This window comes from Galeopterus variegatus, unplaced genomic scaffold (assembly GCF_000696425.1).
Source record: "Galeopterus variegatus unplaced genomic scaffold, G_variegatus-3.0.2 Scaffold17093, whole genome shotgun sequence".
NCBI lineage: Eukaryota > Metazoa > Chordata > Mammalia > Dermoptera > Cynocephalidae > Galeopterus > Galeopterus variegatus.
This window is the reverse complement of record NW_007743204.1, coordinates 1-15,309: the sequence shown is the minus strand read 5'-3', so window position 1 is coordinate 15,309 and position 15,309 is coordinate 1. Positions and strand designations below refer to the sequence as shown.

Below are 15,309 nucleotides of genomic sequence, written 5' to 3'. Positions count from 1 at the left end.
TTTTGTTTTTGTCTTTTGGTGTTTCCAACTCCCAAATAAGAGATTTGTTAATACAATTGGGACGCAGAGCCCCCCCATCCCTCCTTCGCTAGCCGTTTACATCTGGGTGAAATCCATTCCTCGTGGTAACGCACATGTCCTGCTGCCTGTAGAAAGGACCATGCTGGCTTAGCTTGGCTGCTCTTCTCTGAACCACCAGGGTCGAGAGGGGAAGTGACGGGTGGATCATTCATTGGAGAAAATGGGAGAAGGAGGAAGGGTAGGTGAAATACAGGGTGGCCGCCAATTCTGGAATATGTAATAAATGATGTGTTCATATTATGTGACATTACACAGTAAGATAATCAAATCTGTTTCCAGACATGACCATCCTGTATAACCAAATCACTCAGGAGTTCCTCTGCTGTTAAAAGAAATGTGGAGTGGCCACGAGATTGTCTCATAGGAGAAGAGAAAAATGTAACTGTGTTTACTGCTAGACACCAGAGCTTTGTGGGGAATGTTGATTTTATAGAGAGGGTGAGAAGATAGGGGGCCTGTACCTGTGCACGTGATCCCCAGCTCCTTCCCCGTTCCTTCACTGTGGGAGGCTCTGCTTCCTTGGGCAATCTCACTGAGGTGTGCTTATTTCATGGCTGACCGTGCTGGTCTTGGGTCTTCATGCCTGATCCCCTCCCCTCCCCCACCTCTTCCTCTGAGATCATATAATGAATGAATAAAGACTGAGTACAGGGAGAAAATGTGTGCATTCACTCAGGTATTTAGGTAGTGTTTACTTAGTGCTGGGCCCTGCAGTTACAGAGATGAGAAGGCAGGGGCTATGTCTTTATGCAGCTTTTTTTCTGTGTAGGTTTGTCTGGGTTTTCAACAACACAGTCCTAATGTCCAGCAGTAATAGTGATTTTATCTTGTTTGCATCCCTATGTCTTTTTCTCGCCCTGCAGTGGTGACCATGACCCGCAGGACAACACTGAACAGAGGCAAAGTGATGGTGGCTGCCATTACCTCGAGCAATTTGCAGTTGTTCTGTTGGTTTGCACTAGGATGCTGGGGAGAAAGTCCCTATGCTGTCCATCTGTCTCTTGGCAGCTCAGATTGAACTGGGGAGTACATCTGGTGCCTGGGGCAGAAATAAAGTGGTGATAGCCCATCTATGTCCTGTGGAGAATTTCAGTTCTGTTGGTTTGCTGTGGACTTGGAGGAGGGTTCCTTCCACATCCCTGCCAGATTAAAGATGTATTTCTCTGTTCCTAGTGTGCTAATTTTTAAAAACTCATGAATGGGTGTTGAGTTTTATTCAGTGCTTTCTTCTACATATTTGAGATTGTCATAATTTTTTCTTCAATTTGTTGCATTGTTTTTTTTTTTTTTACCATGCAAGTTAATTTTATTGAGATATAATTTATATACAACAAAATGCAGCCATTTTAAGTACAGTCATTCCTCGGTATCCATGGGGGGTTCACTATAGGAGGACCTCCTATGGATATCAAAATCTGCGGATGCTCAAGTCCCTGATGTAAAATGGTGTAGTATTTGCCTGTAGCATTTCCAGATTCTGCAGGTACGAGGGCTGACTCTATATAGTTTTTTGAGGTTTAAAAATGTATACACGTGGGCTGGCTAATTAGCTCATTTGGTTAGAGCATGGTGTTACAGCACCAAGGTCAAGGGTTTGGGTCCAAGGACCAGCCAGCCACCAAAAAAAAAATGTATATACTCGTGTAAAACACCACCACAACCATGGTGTGGAGCATTCTAACAACCCCAAAGCTTCTTCCTGCCCCTGTGCAGTTAATCCTGCCACCCGCTGCCCCAGACCACCCCCCACAGAAGTGTGTTCTATCCATGTAGATTGGGTTTTACCTGTTAGAGAATCTTATGTAAACGGAAATGTGGGGCATGTCCTCCTTTGTGTCTGGCTTTGGTCTCGGCGCATGTTTTACGATATGCACAGGCAGCAGTGTACATTGGGATAAAATATTACCTTGTGTGGAGGTGCCGTAATTTGTTCACCAGCTGATGGACAGATGAGCTGTTTCCAGATTGGGACTGTCATAAACATTTGTATATAATCAAATGTTTGTGTCGATATGTATTCTTATTTCTCTTATATAATTATCAAATATGGCTAGATGGTATGGTAAATATGCACTGGCCTTCGTAAGAAACTGCCAAACTTTTTTCCCAAAGTGGGTGTATCCCTTTACATTACCAGCAGCAATGTAGGTGTTCATTTCCTGTAACCCATCTTCACCGACCCTTGGTGTCATTGACCCTTTTTATTTCAGCCATCCCGGCGGGGCTCCCATTGTGGTTTTATTGCATTTCCTTAATTACTGGTGATGAACATCTTTTCAGGCATTTATTGGCCATTTGTGCACACTCTTGTCTGTTCAAACCTTTTCCTCATTTTTAAAGTCGGATTGTTTGTCCTACTGAGTTGTGAGAATTTTTTATGTATTATGCACACAGGCCCTTTGTCAGGTATTTTTGTGGTTTTTGAATATTTTCTCCCAGTCAGTTGCTTGCCTTTTCCTTTTTAAAGTTTTGAATTTTAATGAAGTCCAGTTTATTTAATTGTTCTTGTATAGTTCATATTTTTTATGTCCTAAGAAATCTTTGTGTATCCCAGGGTTCATAAAGACCTGTAAGTCTGTAGTCTGTTTCATGTTAATTCATGACATTAAACCCAATGTTTCATCCCTGACATAGACTGGACTTTGACTTGATGTGTGATTTTTTTTTTTTAAAATACGTTGCTGGACTCCGTTTGTTAATATTTTGTTTCTAGGGGCCGGCCCGGTGGCGCACTGCTACGGTGCGCCGCTTGAGAGTGCGGCGGCGCTCCCGCCGAGGGTTCGGATCCCACATGGTGCGGGCGCAAAACCGAGGGTTGCGATCTATATCTGTGTTTATAAGTGATATTGACCCATGATTTCTATTAGTTCTGTACTCACCTTGTCCAGCTTCAAGATGAAGGTTTTGCTGACCTTGTGAGATGAGTGGGGAGTGTGCCCTCTTCTGTTCAGGGTAGATCTGAGTTTGGTTCGAATGATTTGAACTTTGAATGCGGTGGAACCCCCCTTCCCTCCCCCCAGTGGAGCTGCCAGGAAGGTGGGTCATTGAAGGTTGCTTGGGAACAATGATCTGGAACAGTGTCTGGGGAGCTGCCCTCTCTTGAGGGCTGGGGACACACCTAGTTTTGGGTGGCCCCCAGGGTGAAAGATGAAGTGAGGTGGCACTTGACTGCTGGGAAGAAATGCAGGGCTGGGCCTGGAGCTGTACCAAGTGTCCTTGGGGCAGTTGGCCTGCCCAGCTGTGGTCTCCCAGTTGGTGTCAGAGGTTGGTGCATCTTGGCGCCCTTAAGAAAGATGCTGCTGAGAGGCTCCCTCTGCTACAGGCATTCCCCAGACCACAGGAGTTGGGGGCGGGTTAGTTGTGTCCCTAGAGACTCACCTCCTGTGGCTAGTGGAAAGCCAACTGGGCAAAACCAGTTTGCATAAGCAAAGCCTTCTAGGCCAGCTTTGCTCACACTCTGGGAAAGGAACGAGGTAAGTTGCGGGATTCTTGCTTCCTGAGGGATGACCCAGGAAGGAACCAAGCTCAGATCCCACTTCCTTGTGGCCGTCTCTCAGACATGCTTTCCCCTCATTGGCCCTCCACTGCTGCCAGAGTCTGTCTCCCTCGTTACCACATCCCTTGAGCTCCTGCTTCCCGATGATCTAACAGTCCTTTGCATGTTTCTGTTGCATGGGCCTGGTGGGGCAGGCAGGGATTGTGGCTCTAAATGTCTGCACTTTATTAGGCACTGTGTGGAAGAGTTGGTATCTGGTTAGTTGAATTGGAATGCTTGAAAACCACCCAAAATGCTGAGAGAGATGTACCAAGCAAGGACCTCTTTGAAGAAGAGACACACAGAATGGGTGGGTGGTGGTCTTTTCCTAATCTCAGTGCCAGCAGACGGGTCAGGTGCCCTGGTCATTTGCAGAGTGTATTTCTGGATGCCTCTCTGCTGCAGCAGAAGTGGGTGGCATGGGGCGCGGAGGGGCCACTGTTACTGTTCTCCTCTGCTCACCGAGAACAACAGACTGCTTCTTTGTGATATTCAGCAGGTTCCTCTGGCTGAAATGCCTGAGGAACAAGCAGCACCAAAATCCCAGTCGCTTATAGCAACAGACATGCATTTTGCACTCATGGTTCTGCAGGTGGTCTGCGGTTTGACTGGGCCAGCTGAGACAGGCTGGATCAGGCTTTGAGTGTAGTTCAAGGCCTTCATTCAGGAGCCCACGTGGAAGGGTCAGCAACACCCAGGGCACGCTCTTCCAGTGATCCCAGGAACGCAAGAGGACAAACCAGTCAAATGCTCTTCTTGACAGCTTCTGCTTTAAGCATGTCCTCTGACCAGTGCCAATGGCCAAAGCAAGGCCACGGCCGAGCCTAGCACCCAGTGTCAGTGTGATGGGGAACACAGCCTGTGTGTGTGAGGGGGACCTGCAGAGGCAGGGGTATCTGATCCTACACCTCTGGAGCTAGAATCCCATCCACTCTGCTCTTCTCTTCAGTGCCTCTAGGGATTTCTGGAAGTATCTATGTGTTGTGTCACACATAAGGTGCCTGGCCCAAAGGAAGTTCTCTGTTTGCATGACTAAATGAATGAGCATAAACCCACTTAAGGTTCTACTTTGATTCTTTATAGAAGGAAGTTGAAAGTCATGTTACTAAAAGGAGCCACAGGTCCTATAAAATTGCTTAAAAATTAATGTCAGAAAAATGTCATTTTGTATGCCATTTCCTTGATTTTATTGACATTTTTGCCTGAATTCTGTCTTTGTTTCAGGGAAATAGTGGAACATATGGTCCAGCACTTTAAAACACAGATCTTTGGGGATCGGAAACCAGTGTTTGATGGAAGGAAGAATCTTTATACAGCTATGCCCCTTCCGATTGGGAGGGATAAAGTAAGTTCATGGTGGTGTGTTTGGATTAAACAATATGCAATGAAATGAAATTCAAACGTCTTGTAAAGTTAATTGTTCCTCTTGTCTCATACTAAATCATTTCACGTAAAAGGAAAGAGCAGCTAGTTAGCTATGTGCCTTATCCCAAGATCCATAACAACTACCTTGTGTATTGTAATTTTTGATGATAGAGGGTGAAGTGTCTAAGTCTGGAGATGGGAATTGGGAACTTCTCAAAACCACCAAACTCTTACGTACAAAACAAACACACACAGAGTGCAAGCCATAAACCCCTACCAGACAAGAGCCTGGACTGAGCAGTGGATTATAAAGACCTGAGGAAAAGGGTGTTCACATAGGTGTAGGGGTGTGTCTGAGAGAGGGACAGGGAAGTGAGACAAAGTCACTGTTCTGCTGTAGCCAGTGATTCCTCTGAAACCACAATGATGGTAACTAGTCAACCCTGGAGTAGTGATTTTATTAAAATAACACATTTTCTAATTATCTTTATCCTTATCGTTGCTTTACTTAGAAAGTAATACCATTTCCGCCTAGAAAGTGTCACTTCTGGTGTCATCTTTCAATACATGCTGCTCCAGGGTGACAGCAGGTGTTGCTTGCAAGCAGAAGAGCAGAGACCCAGCTCAGAGATAATCCTTACACATACTTTAAAAAACTAACAAAACAAAAGACAGTAATTTAACAACTATCCCAAAGAGAAGGTAATAGCTGATTCCTTCTGGGAACGACTTACCTAATCAGCCTTTTAAACTTCCAGGTCCCTGAGAGGGCAGGTAGCTCAGTGTTCACAGGGTCTCAATCTGCTGTCCAGGGATATATGTATTTTAGGGGGAGGGTCAAGGACCTGCAAGCTCTCTACATACATTAACATGTTTTTGCTTTTGCTTTTTAATGATAAATCTTAAAATAAATAAGCTCCTTTTGGCCTTTCTGGATCACTGGTCTTAGTACTCAGCAGTACTGTTCTGAGTTACCTTGCTCTGACCAGAGGAGAAATATGCTATGACTGAGTGAAGGCCATATTATGGTACAGGGCTTTGTATAAAGCAGGCTCACTGTGATTCTAGGAGACAATAGAGGCATGTGGATTGTCACTGCCAGCCCAGGGTGACAGGCATTGGGATTCTGATTCAGCAGGTGTATTAGTCCATTTCTGCTGCTTATAACAAAATATGTGAAACTGGGTATTTTATAAAGAAAACAATTTATTGCTTACAGTTTCTAAGGGTAGGAAGTCCAGAATCCAGGGAATACATCTGGTGAGGGTCTTGGTCGTGACTTCAGTGACGCAGGTTATCACATTGTGAAAATGGTGGAGCAGATAGAGACAGATTCTCCTCTCTCTTCTTTTAACGCCCTCAGAACCACACCCCAACCACCATTTTTAATCCATTCACTACTGCATGGTCCTACAATCCAATCACCTCTTCAAGGCTCTGCCTTTCAATTCCCATAATAGGATTTCCCACTCTCTTAACAGTCACAGTGGGGGCTAAGTTTCTAATACATAAAGGGGGACACAATTCAAGCTTCAATGAGTTTTGGGGGGACATAACATGATTCAATCCACTACAGAGGGAATCCTAGCACCGTATGTGTGTCAGCTGAGCACAGTTACCCCTTGCAAATTAACTTGCTGAGAATTTGATATTTATTGATTTTAAAGTTTTGCGTTTAATCTGCATACTTGTTTTTGTTTAAAGTTATATGAGAAAAGCAGGAGGAGTTTATTCACAGTTCAATTTGTTCATATTTGTAATTAGACACTGGGAGGGTCGTAAGGGTAGTTTTCATTAAGAAGGGGTGGGGGAGTCTGTGTGGTGTTCCAGGTGGGGACATGTCGTGGCAGAAACGAGCAGCACAGACTCTGGGGTGAAAGTCGGCCTGGATTCGAGTCTTTGCTTCACCCTCGCTAGTGGTGAGACCTTGGGCAAGCCCCAGACCTTGCCGAGGCTCACAGCCTCCCAGGGTCTTTGTGGGAGTTAATTAAGCGCATACAACCGTGAGGAGCTTCTCCACCTTTAAGGTGTATGCTGCGTCCCTGGGGTGTCAGCATTTCCATCCAGCTGCCAGCTGACACCCATGCTGCTGGTTCCCGAATCCCACTTTGAGTCGCGAGGACTTAAAGCACATGACAATGATCCTGGGATGTGGCAGACACTTAACCTGTATGACGATCGCTGTCACCGCTGTATAACATTCAGGGCATTTTTCTGGGTTGCCCCAGTGCCCAGAGTACCCCTTCATACACAGGGCCTTAAACCTAGTGGGCGCCCAGTGCCCCTTAAGTCTAGTCCCCACCATCCTCGTCTTTTTTTTCAGATGAAAAACGTGAGTCCTGGAGAGCTTAGAGAACCTACATGAAGCCACCATGTACAGCAAGCGTCAGGGTCTCCCGGCTCCAGGTCACACCTTTTCCACCCACTCTCCAGGTTCTGGAAGATATTCTGGCTTACAGAAATGAGCCCTTCTGTTTGACAGCTAGCGTGCAGAGGTGTTCCCCTTTTCTGTGCCCACACTTCCACATCATGCAGTAGAGCATCATCTTCTTGGGTTTCTTCTCTTAGATTTGCTCTTTTTTTCTACAAAGGACTTTTCTTTGTATCATCGGTAGTAAGAGAGGAATCTTCAGGCGTTCATTGACCCAGAACCTGCTACGCGGCTGAATGGGACCTGCAGGTGGCCCTCGACCTGTGTCATGTCACCCTCACTCAAGGATGAGTCCTCTTTAAGTCTCTCCTTAATCTCTCCTACTAAAATATCAGCCTGCCGGCCTTAATTCCAGGCCATGTGGACAGAGATCAGTTCTACTAGGGCTGGGAGCCCCTGTGCCCACCCAGGCCCACTCCCTTATTTCTCAGCAAAGGAGAGACCTAGGAAGCTGTACAAGTTGCTCAAAATTTTAGGTCCTTTTTTGCAGTAATGTGATATGATTTGTGTTGTCTGTTTTCCCTGGCCGTGGTTCCAGCCCTGTGCCTCCCCTCATTGGGTGCCTACAGAAGTTTTGCAGCTTCCTGGAGCTCCAGACTCTGTGTTTGGCCTGGGCAAGCAGGGGCATCTCCTTTCTAGAAGGAATTTAGGGCACGTGCACAGCTCAAGTTGGTAACAGACCCTGTAGAAGCAGGTTACCATGAGGGAAGACAGCTATGCGCAAAATTCCCCACCAGTTGAGACCTCCTGCTGTCCACCTCTGTGCTCTGGCAGGTGCCTGTTGACCTGGCACTGAAGGTGTCGGTCAGCGGGGAGGCAAGGGCTGACCAGGCAGTGGAGGTTCTACACCCAGAGGCTCAGGGAGGCAGAGACAAAGGGTCCTGGGAGGCATTGGGGTCTCCTCCTTGGGTGACCCACAGAGAGAGGACCAAGTTACCCTTGTCCTGTCATCTTTGGAGCCAACCTGCTGCCTCTCAGGCTGAGGGTCTGGTCTGCTCAGGTGCCTTGACTTGAGCCCACCCATTGCAAGGTGCTCAGGAAGTGCTCCTTAAACCTGGTCAGGCAGCCCCTCCCTGTCCCTGCTGTGTCACCTGCTAGGTTGACTCTGAATTCCTACCATGCCTCACAGATGTGCTGGGTGAGACTGGTCTATAAACCACAGGATTTTGGAGGGGCAGTGATCTGCTTTTTGAGGACATTTGTTGCTGTGCAAAGTCAAAGGAAGCCTTCAGACATGAGATCCCTGGCATGTTTAAATAAGATGTGACCTGCCTGTCCCCTTCTGGAAAGGGCTGGTGGCACAGAGCCTGCAGCTGTTACTCTGGCCCAGGCTCCAGTGGGCACAGTGGTGTGACAGCTCTTCCAGCAGGCTCTGGGGAGGACCATGCCCGGGTCTGGGTTCCTGCAACCAACCAGATACGCCCGCTGGTGCTGTCGCTGCTTCCTTAGCGACCAAGGGCAAAGAGCCTATGGGGCTTGGCTGGCCCCAACAGCTGAGTTTTGAGCAAGAAAATCCTTTTGAAGCGCAGCTGCTTCTCTGCACTCTCTCTCCAGCTTCACACACGGTTTCTTTGTGCTCTTTAATGGGCTGTTTTCCCTTTCTTTGTTTCTAGTTGGTAGCAGTACCAAAACAGGAATCTTCCCATTACAGCTCCGTCTCTCCCCTGGGGATTTTCAGACAGAGGGCGCTGAGCCTGTGGCATGTGGTCCCCATGGAGAGACTGGGTTTTGCAGCTGTCCCCCTGCGTTCCAGGCCCTGCGTTGGTGCTGTGTGCTGGCTGACATCTTCCGTCGTCCACATTAGAAAATGGCAGTTGCAGCGTTCCTGTGTCCCAGACAGCTTCTGACACAGCGCTGCCGTGCATGGTTGACACAAGCGCTCCGTGAGTTGGGCAGTGCCTCCCATTTGTCCCCTTATGCACAGAGGGGGTCCGATGGAGCTTCTTGCCCAGGGTCAGACCACAGATGCTACAGAGCTGGGAGGTGGCCTCATCCCAAGCACATTGCAGGTGCTGCCCTGTGGATGTTGCGCTGTTGGGACTGAGAGCGTCAGGCTGTTCAGAGATTGAAGTGTCTTGGGGTGTGGACTGGCTGCCAGCTAGCAGCCCCAACACACAAGGGCTGCTCTTCAGAGAGCCGTCATGCCACCTGCCCGTCCACATGGTATGCTGTTTCTGCTGAGATCTCCACTTGTCCCTAAACTCCTGCATGCACGTGGCTGCAGCCACTCCAGACCCGGCTCGGCAGAGCATTGCAGCGCCTAGGGCTGACTTTGCTGCCCCTCATATGGGGGCCGAGGGGAGGCTGGCCCAGAATGTATATTTTGCTATAGGAACATACACCGAATCTCCCCTCAGTTTTTTTTCTGGGGTGGCTGGCTGGTGTGGAGCTCCGAATCCCCTCAGTTGTGATTGTAGATGCATTTTTAAAGGATGATGTTAACCAGCATCACAGTAGTGTTGTTTCGACTCATTGAGTGCTATTGGTGGAGCTGTGAGGCTTAGAGACATCACTTAGATATCAGCACGTTGATGCCCTTTCACATGCTCATGCCCACCCGTGCTCTGTGGGGTCCCATCTCTGCACGAGCAGAACAGCTCTGTCCATTCCTTCTGTCACTGGAACGAGGTCTCCGCTAGTCCATGCTGGAATCATCCGCACCTATGCCCAGCCAAGCTGCCACCCGGGGCACGTTGAGGCTCTATTTCCTTTTCTGGAATCAGAACGTCCAAGGCAGGCACTCACTTCTTCTGCTTTCTGCATGGTCCAGGCCACTCACTCAGCCTCCCTGGATCTTTTCCTTAACTGAAAGTAAAGGTAGGGACCAGAGTGGCAGGAATAATAATATATTACTTATTTAAAAGTTTATTATGAAAAATATGCATGCACATACATTTAAAGAGTAGTAATAAAACAAACTCCCAGGTTCCCATATACACACCAAGGAGTTTCTTCCTCTCACTCCTAAGCCCCCACCCCAATTGTATCTTCCCTTCCCCCATGCCACTGCCCTGATGACTTGCACCCTTATGGGGGTTTTCAGCTGCGTGCATGTCCCCTCAGGTGTGGTTTTGTTCTGGTTTTGAACATGATTCCTCTGAAAGGAATCATGCTACAGCGTCATCTGTGGCTTGCTGCTTTTTCTTGGTATTAGATATTAAAAGTCCCTCCAGCTTGATGAATCTGTTTCCTCTCACTGCTGTCTGCCCCTGTGGGTGGACCTCAGGGCAGCTTCCAGTTTGGGCCATTAGATGCCACAGTGCTCTAAGTGCTGTTGGGCATGACACGCGTGTTGGAGCAAGCCCAGGCGTAGATAGAAAGGAAGTGTCTACTTGGGGCTCAGGTGTGCAGTAAACATCAGTAGAGTCTGGTTGTTGCTCTGGTGAGGTTTGAACAAGGTGTGGCAGTGGGGCTGGGAAGCAGCTCCAGGAGGGTTGAATCTGTGCAGAGGCTTTGGGTAGGGAGGATGAGCAGGTGGGAGCTGAGCATAAGCTTGGTGGGTGAGTGGACTTGCCTGGTGCAGTCAAATAACATTTGACCTGGACACAAAGACTGAGGAGGGGTTTGCTGGGGATCTGAGCTGGGAGGGCATTACAGACACTCAGTGCAGAGACAGGGGTGAGTGCAGGGCTGTGGCCATACCTCAGTGCTGTGTTGCCCAAGAGATGACAGCACCCAGCCCAGAGCATATGAAGCCTTTGGTCTATATCCCATCTCTGTCCTCTCACAGCTCTGTGGCCTTGGGCTGTTTTTGAAGTCTGAGTGCTTGTGTCTTTATGTAAAAAGGTAGCAAATAAAGTCTCCCTTGCTGGGACTTTTGGACGTTTAAGGGTAAAGTGTATATGGTCCATGACCTGTGAAAGAGATGTTCCATAACCACTGGGAAGTATTACCAGTAACGAGGTTGCTTTGGTCACCACCTGAATGGGGTTTGTGTGTGCCCCTCCTTCAGGATGGAGTGAGGGCCACACAGGGATCTAACTGCAGGTCCTGAGTAGTGGAGCGAAGCAAGCAGTGAGGGCTGGTCTGTCGCACGGGGAACAAGCTGGTGAGGTGAGGGCTGTTCAGAGACTGGGCAGGAGGGAGGGATTGGGTCCAGTGTCTGCTTAGGCCTGAATCAAGAGGGCATGGGTTAGCCCACAGCCCGGCACACTGGCCACTAGCCACATGTGCCAATGTAAACTTGAATTCATTAATAGTAAATGAAGTTAACATTCAGTGTCTTGCTCACATTTCAGGGGTTCAGTTGCCACATGTGGGCAGTGGCTGGATAAAGTACAATGTGTGTGGAAGCTGACCACCACCAGCCTCTGTCCTCCCCCACAGCCTTTTCAGAGAAACTAACCTGTGTGCTCTGGACCCCCTCGCAGGTGGAGCTGGAGGTCACGCTGCCAGGAGAAGGCAAAGATCGCATCTTCAAGGTGTCTATCAAGTGGGTGTCCTGCGTGAGCCTGCAGGCGTTACACGATGCACTTTCAGGGCGGCTGCCCAGCGTCCCCTTTGAGACGATCCAGGCCCTGGATGTGGTCATGAGGCATCTACCATCCATGAGGTGAGGGCACCACATGGAACTCAGGACCTGGGGGCCAGAGCATCTGCTCTTAACCCCAAGTGTTACCGGGAAGTCTGCAACCTCTGCTTGAGAAGAGCTGATTCTTGGAGTCGGGGTGGTTAAAGTCGTATAGGTTTTCTGTGATTGGTATAATAAATGATGGAAAGCTGGGGAAAATTTTTAATACAGAAATAAATCACCAGTGTTCTCAGTCTTGCACAAAAAGATCACCTCCCTGTCTCTGAGCAGATTGTGCATTCATTTTTCACTTAGACCTGCATTGGTCAGCACTTTTCTGTCTCCCTGTTGTCGTCATACTTGGGACTTATCACACTAGAATCGTATTTCCAGCACCATATCCCACTGTGTCCACCACTAGGAGGAACCTTCACCACCCGCTTTTCACGATTCTTGGTAACACTATAGATGCTTGAGACTTCTTTTTTTGTTTTGTTTTGTTTTGTTTGTGGCTGGCCAATAAGTGGATCTTTGACTTTGGTGTTATAACACCACACTCTAACCAACTGAACTAACCAACCAGCCTGAGACTTCTTTTTTTTGGTATTCTACAGGATAACTTTTTAACCATAAATTGCCAGACTTGAAATTGGGGGAGAGCAGGAGGGAGGGCAAGTGAATGTTTTAATGGCTTATAATTTGCCCAAATGCTGGGCAGAGGGTTTTACTAATTTCCTCTGAGAGTATCTGTGTAGGAGCAGGACCAGCCCCCCACACCCAGACCTTGGGTTCTGCCAGTCCCCACACCAGTGCCTTCCACACACAAGGCACACAAGAGGACCTCAGGAGCGATTTAATTAACAAGTGAAAGAACAAAAACCTAAAACTGAAACAAACCTCCATGCTGAGCTCTCACAGGACTGACCAAGATTCAAAGATTCAAGGAGAAGAGTTGAGGTTTCCTTTGTAACTGTAGGAGAAGGCACTTTGAAGCCATGTATTAGATTCTAGATGGGACCATGGTTTTCTCAGTCTTGGGATTGGGTGGAGATGACCAAACACAGGACAGGCTGTCACTGCCTGAAATTGTTGACAGGAGGAAGATGGGTGGGTGCAGAAACAACCTAGAAGGATGGTCACCAAACTGTGGTCTGCATTTTTAATTCAGTGGCAGAAATCACTGTGGTTTTTCTTCTCTGAATTCCTTTGGATCATTTATATTAATTTTATGGTCAGGGAAGAAACTGCTATTTTCATTTTGGAGAAAACAGTAGTAGAGGTAGGCTTAGCACATTTCAGGCGGTAAGTGAAAAGGGCTGTCTGTTATTTTCTTACTAGTGCAGCCCTGAGGTGGGTGATGTCACTACTAATTGGTGCATCTTCCTGGGGAGTCATTGCGATGGTGTATCCCCTTGACCAGGTGCCATGTGCAGTGTGGCCATGGATGAGATTGTGCTGGAGAATGTATCTACTTGGGCCTGGAGGCTCAGGCTCAGGTCAGCACGCTGGCCCTACCATCCCCTGCACAGGAGCTCACTTCTGCCCCCTGTCCCTGGTGCCTGGTGCTCAGGAGGTGCTCAGTAGCAGGCATTGATGAAACGGGAGGTGCTCAGTAGCAGGCCGGCCTTGTGCCTCAGCATTGATGCTCAGCTGCCACTGGGCTGGTGGCAGCCAGTCTCCCCAGGCTGGGGCAGGGCAGTCCAGTTGTCTTGGCCTGGCTGTGGTTGGCGCTCATGGTGCCGTGTTCACCTGTGCATACTTGCCCCACACAGCCCTGCTTTAGGACGACCTGAGGCCGTGTGCACAGAGGTGTATTCTATAGGACTTGAAGGCCTGGAAGGAGGGGAGGCCTGGAAGCACAGAACAAAGCTGGGGACACCATGTGTACCTCCAGGCCCCAAGCTACAGCCAGGGGCTGTCCCCGATGAGCTCTGTCTCTTCAGGAACCACACAGAGGATACCATCGGAACGCAAGTGGGTGTCTGTGAGCTAGAAACACTGCGGGCCTCAGGTAGCCCATGCTGGCACTGAGACCGAGTGCGCCCCTGGGTCTCCACCCTGTGTGGTGTGCTTGCACGTCTCTCAGTGTCCCCACATGAAGCCACAAGTCCCAAGTTGCTGCCTACGTGATGTCCTTCAAAGTAGGCATGGACACAGGCTCGAGTGTGGTATAGTAAAAGCAGTTTTATAAGGAGAAAACCAGAATTATCAATGAGTGTGTGTGTTTGCTTCCGTGATTGATGTGGATGAAGAGCAGACTCAGAGTTCCTACCTGAAAACGTGTCTGAGCAGATGAGGGTCTCTTGGTTCTAGGTACACCCCTGTGGGCCGCTCCTTCTTCACCGCGTCTGAGGGTTGCTCCAACCCTCTTGGTGGGGGCCGAGAAGTGTGGTTTGGCTTCCATCAGTCCGTCCGACCTTCTCTTTGGAAAATGATGCTGAATATTGATGGTAAGCAAAATCCTGCAGGTCTTTACTGCAGGGTGGGGCTGCAGAGGCCAAGACCTTGGGGAGGCAGGCAGCCCTAGGCATGGCCTCTGTCACAGCTGGAGATGCTGCAGCACACCCGGCCTGTCTCACCTGCGAGCATCTGTTAGGGCAGGACAGTGGTGCTCAGACAAGCAGCAGAACCGCCTGGGGACCCCACCCCCAAGATGGGTCAGTGGGGCTGCAGCAGGCCAGAGAATCCCCCCAGCACTGCTGCTGGTGCACCAAGGTGCAGGATTGGGGCTACCCCGCCCTGTCTCCTTCTGCTTTAGCTCGAGGGTGTGTGTTTGGTCCGAGGACAGGGTGGCCAGTTAGGGGACTGCTGGTCTGGCCACCTCCTGCTGGTCTCCTTCCAAGTGCGGCTGCTGCCCGCCCCTCTCCTGGGAGACTCCATTGCTTCTCTGTGTGGGACCCCCACATCCCTCTCTGTTAAAAAGAAAAGAGTGAAGGTCAGAAAGAAGAATTCTGTTCTCTGGTTTGGCAACTAATGATTATGAGAAGCTCTAGAAAGGGATGAAAACTGTATCTTGCTCAGTTATACATTTTTTGAAAAATAATTACATAAAAGGGAATGGTGAATTTCTGAAATATCTAAACCAGAAGATAGAAGATCCTACAAAGTCCAAGGCTTGTGGTTATCATCATGTGTTAGGTTTTGTTTTTATCTTATTTTTTGTCAGCTGGCCAGTATGGGTTTGTTTGTTTCTAAGAACTAGTTCCATTCTAAGAGGGTGCCTTAATCTGTAGACTCAACCTTCCCCGGCCATTGCTCCTGACCAGCGGGAACAGGCACGAGCCATCTCTGGCTCTGTCCTGCCCATCTCTGAGGCCCTGGGTGACCCTGCAGACAGGGAAAATTAAGGCCAGGGGTCCTGGGGCCAGCCAGGTCTGCAGCAGCCAC

At 48.8% G+C, this 15,309-nt stretch overlaps 1 protein-coding gene across 1 annotated transcript; it reads left to right on the top strand.

The window, feature by feature from the left end:
- Positions 1-4,840: 4,840 nt before the first annotated feature.
- On the top strand, positions 4,841-14,372 carry LOC103582629 (protein argonaute-2-like; the record flags this gene model as incomplete). Its single annotated transcript, XM_008564174.1, has 3 exons — positions 4,841-4,961; positions 11,783-11,964; positions 14,236-14,372. Coding segments are annotated over 3 exons (440 nt in total), but the record flags the coding sequence as incomplete, so codon positions are not given.
- Positions 14,373-15,309: the final 937 nt, after the last annotated feature.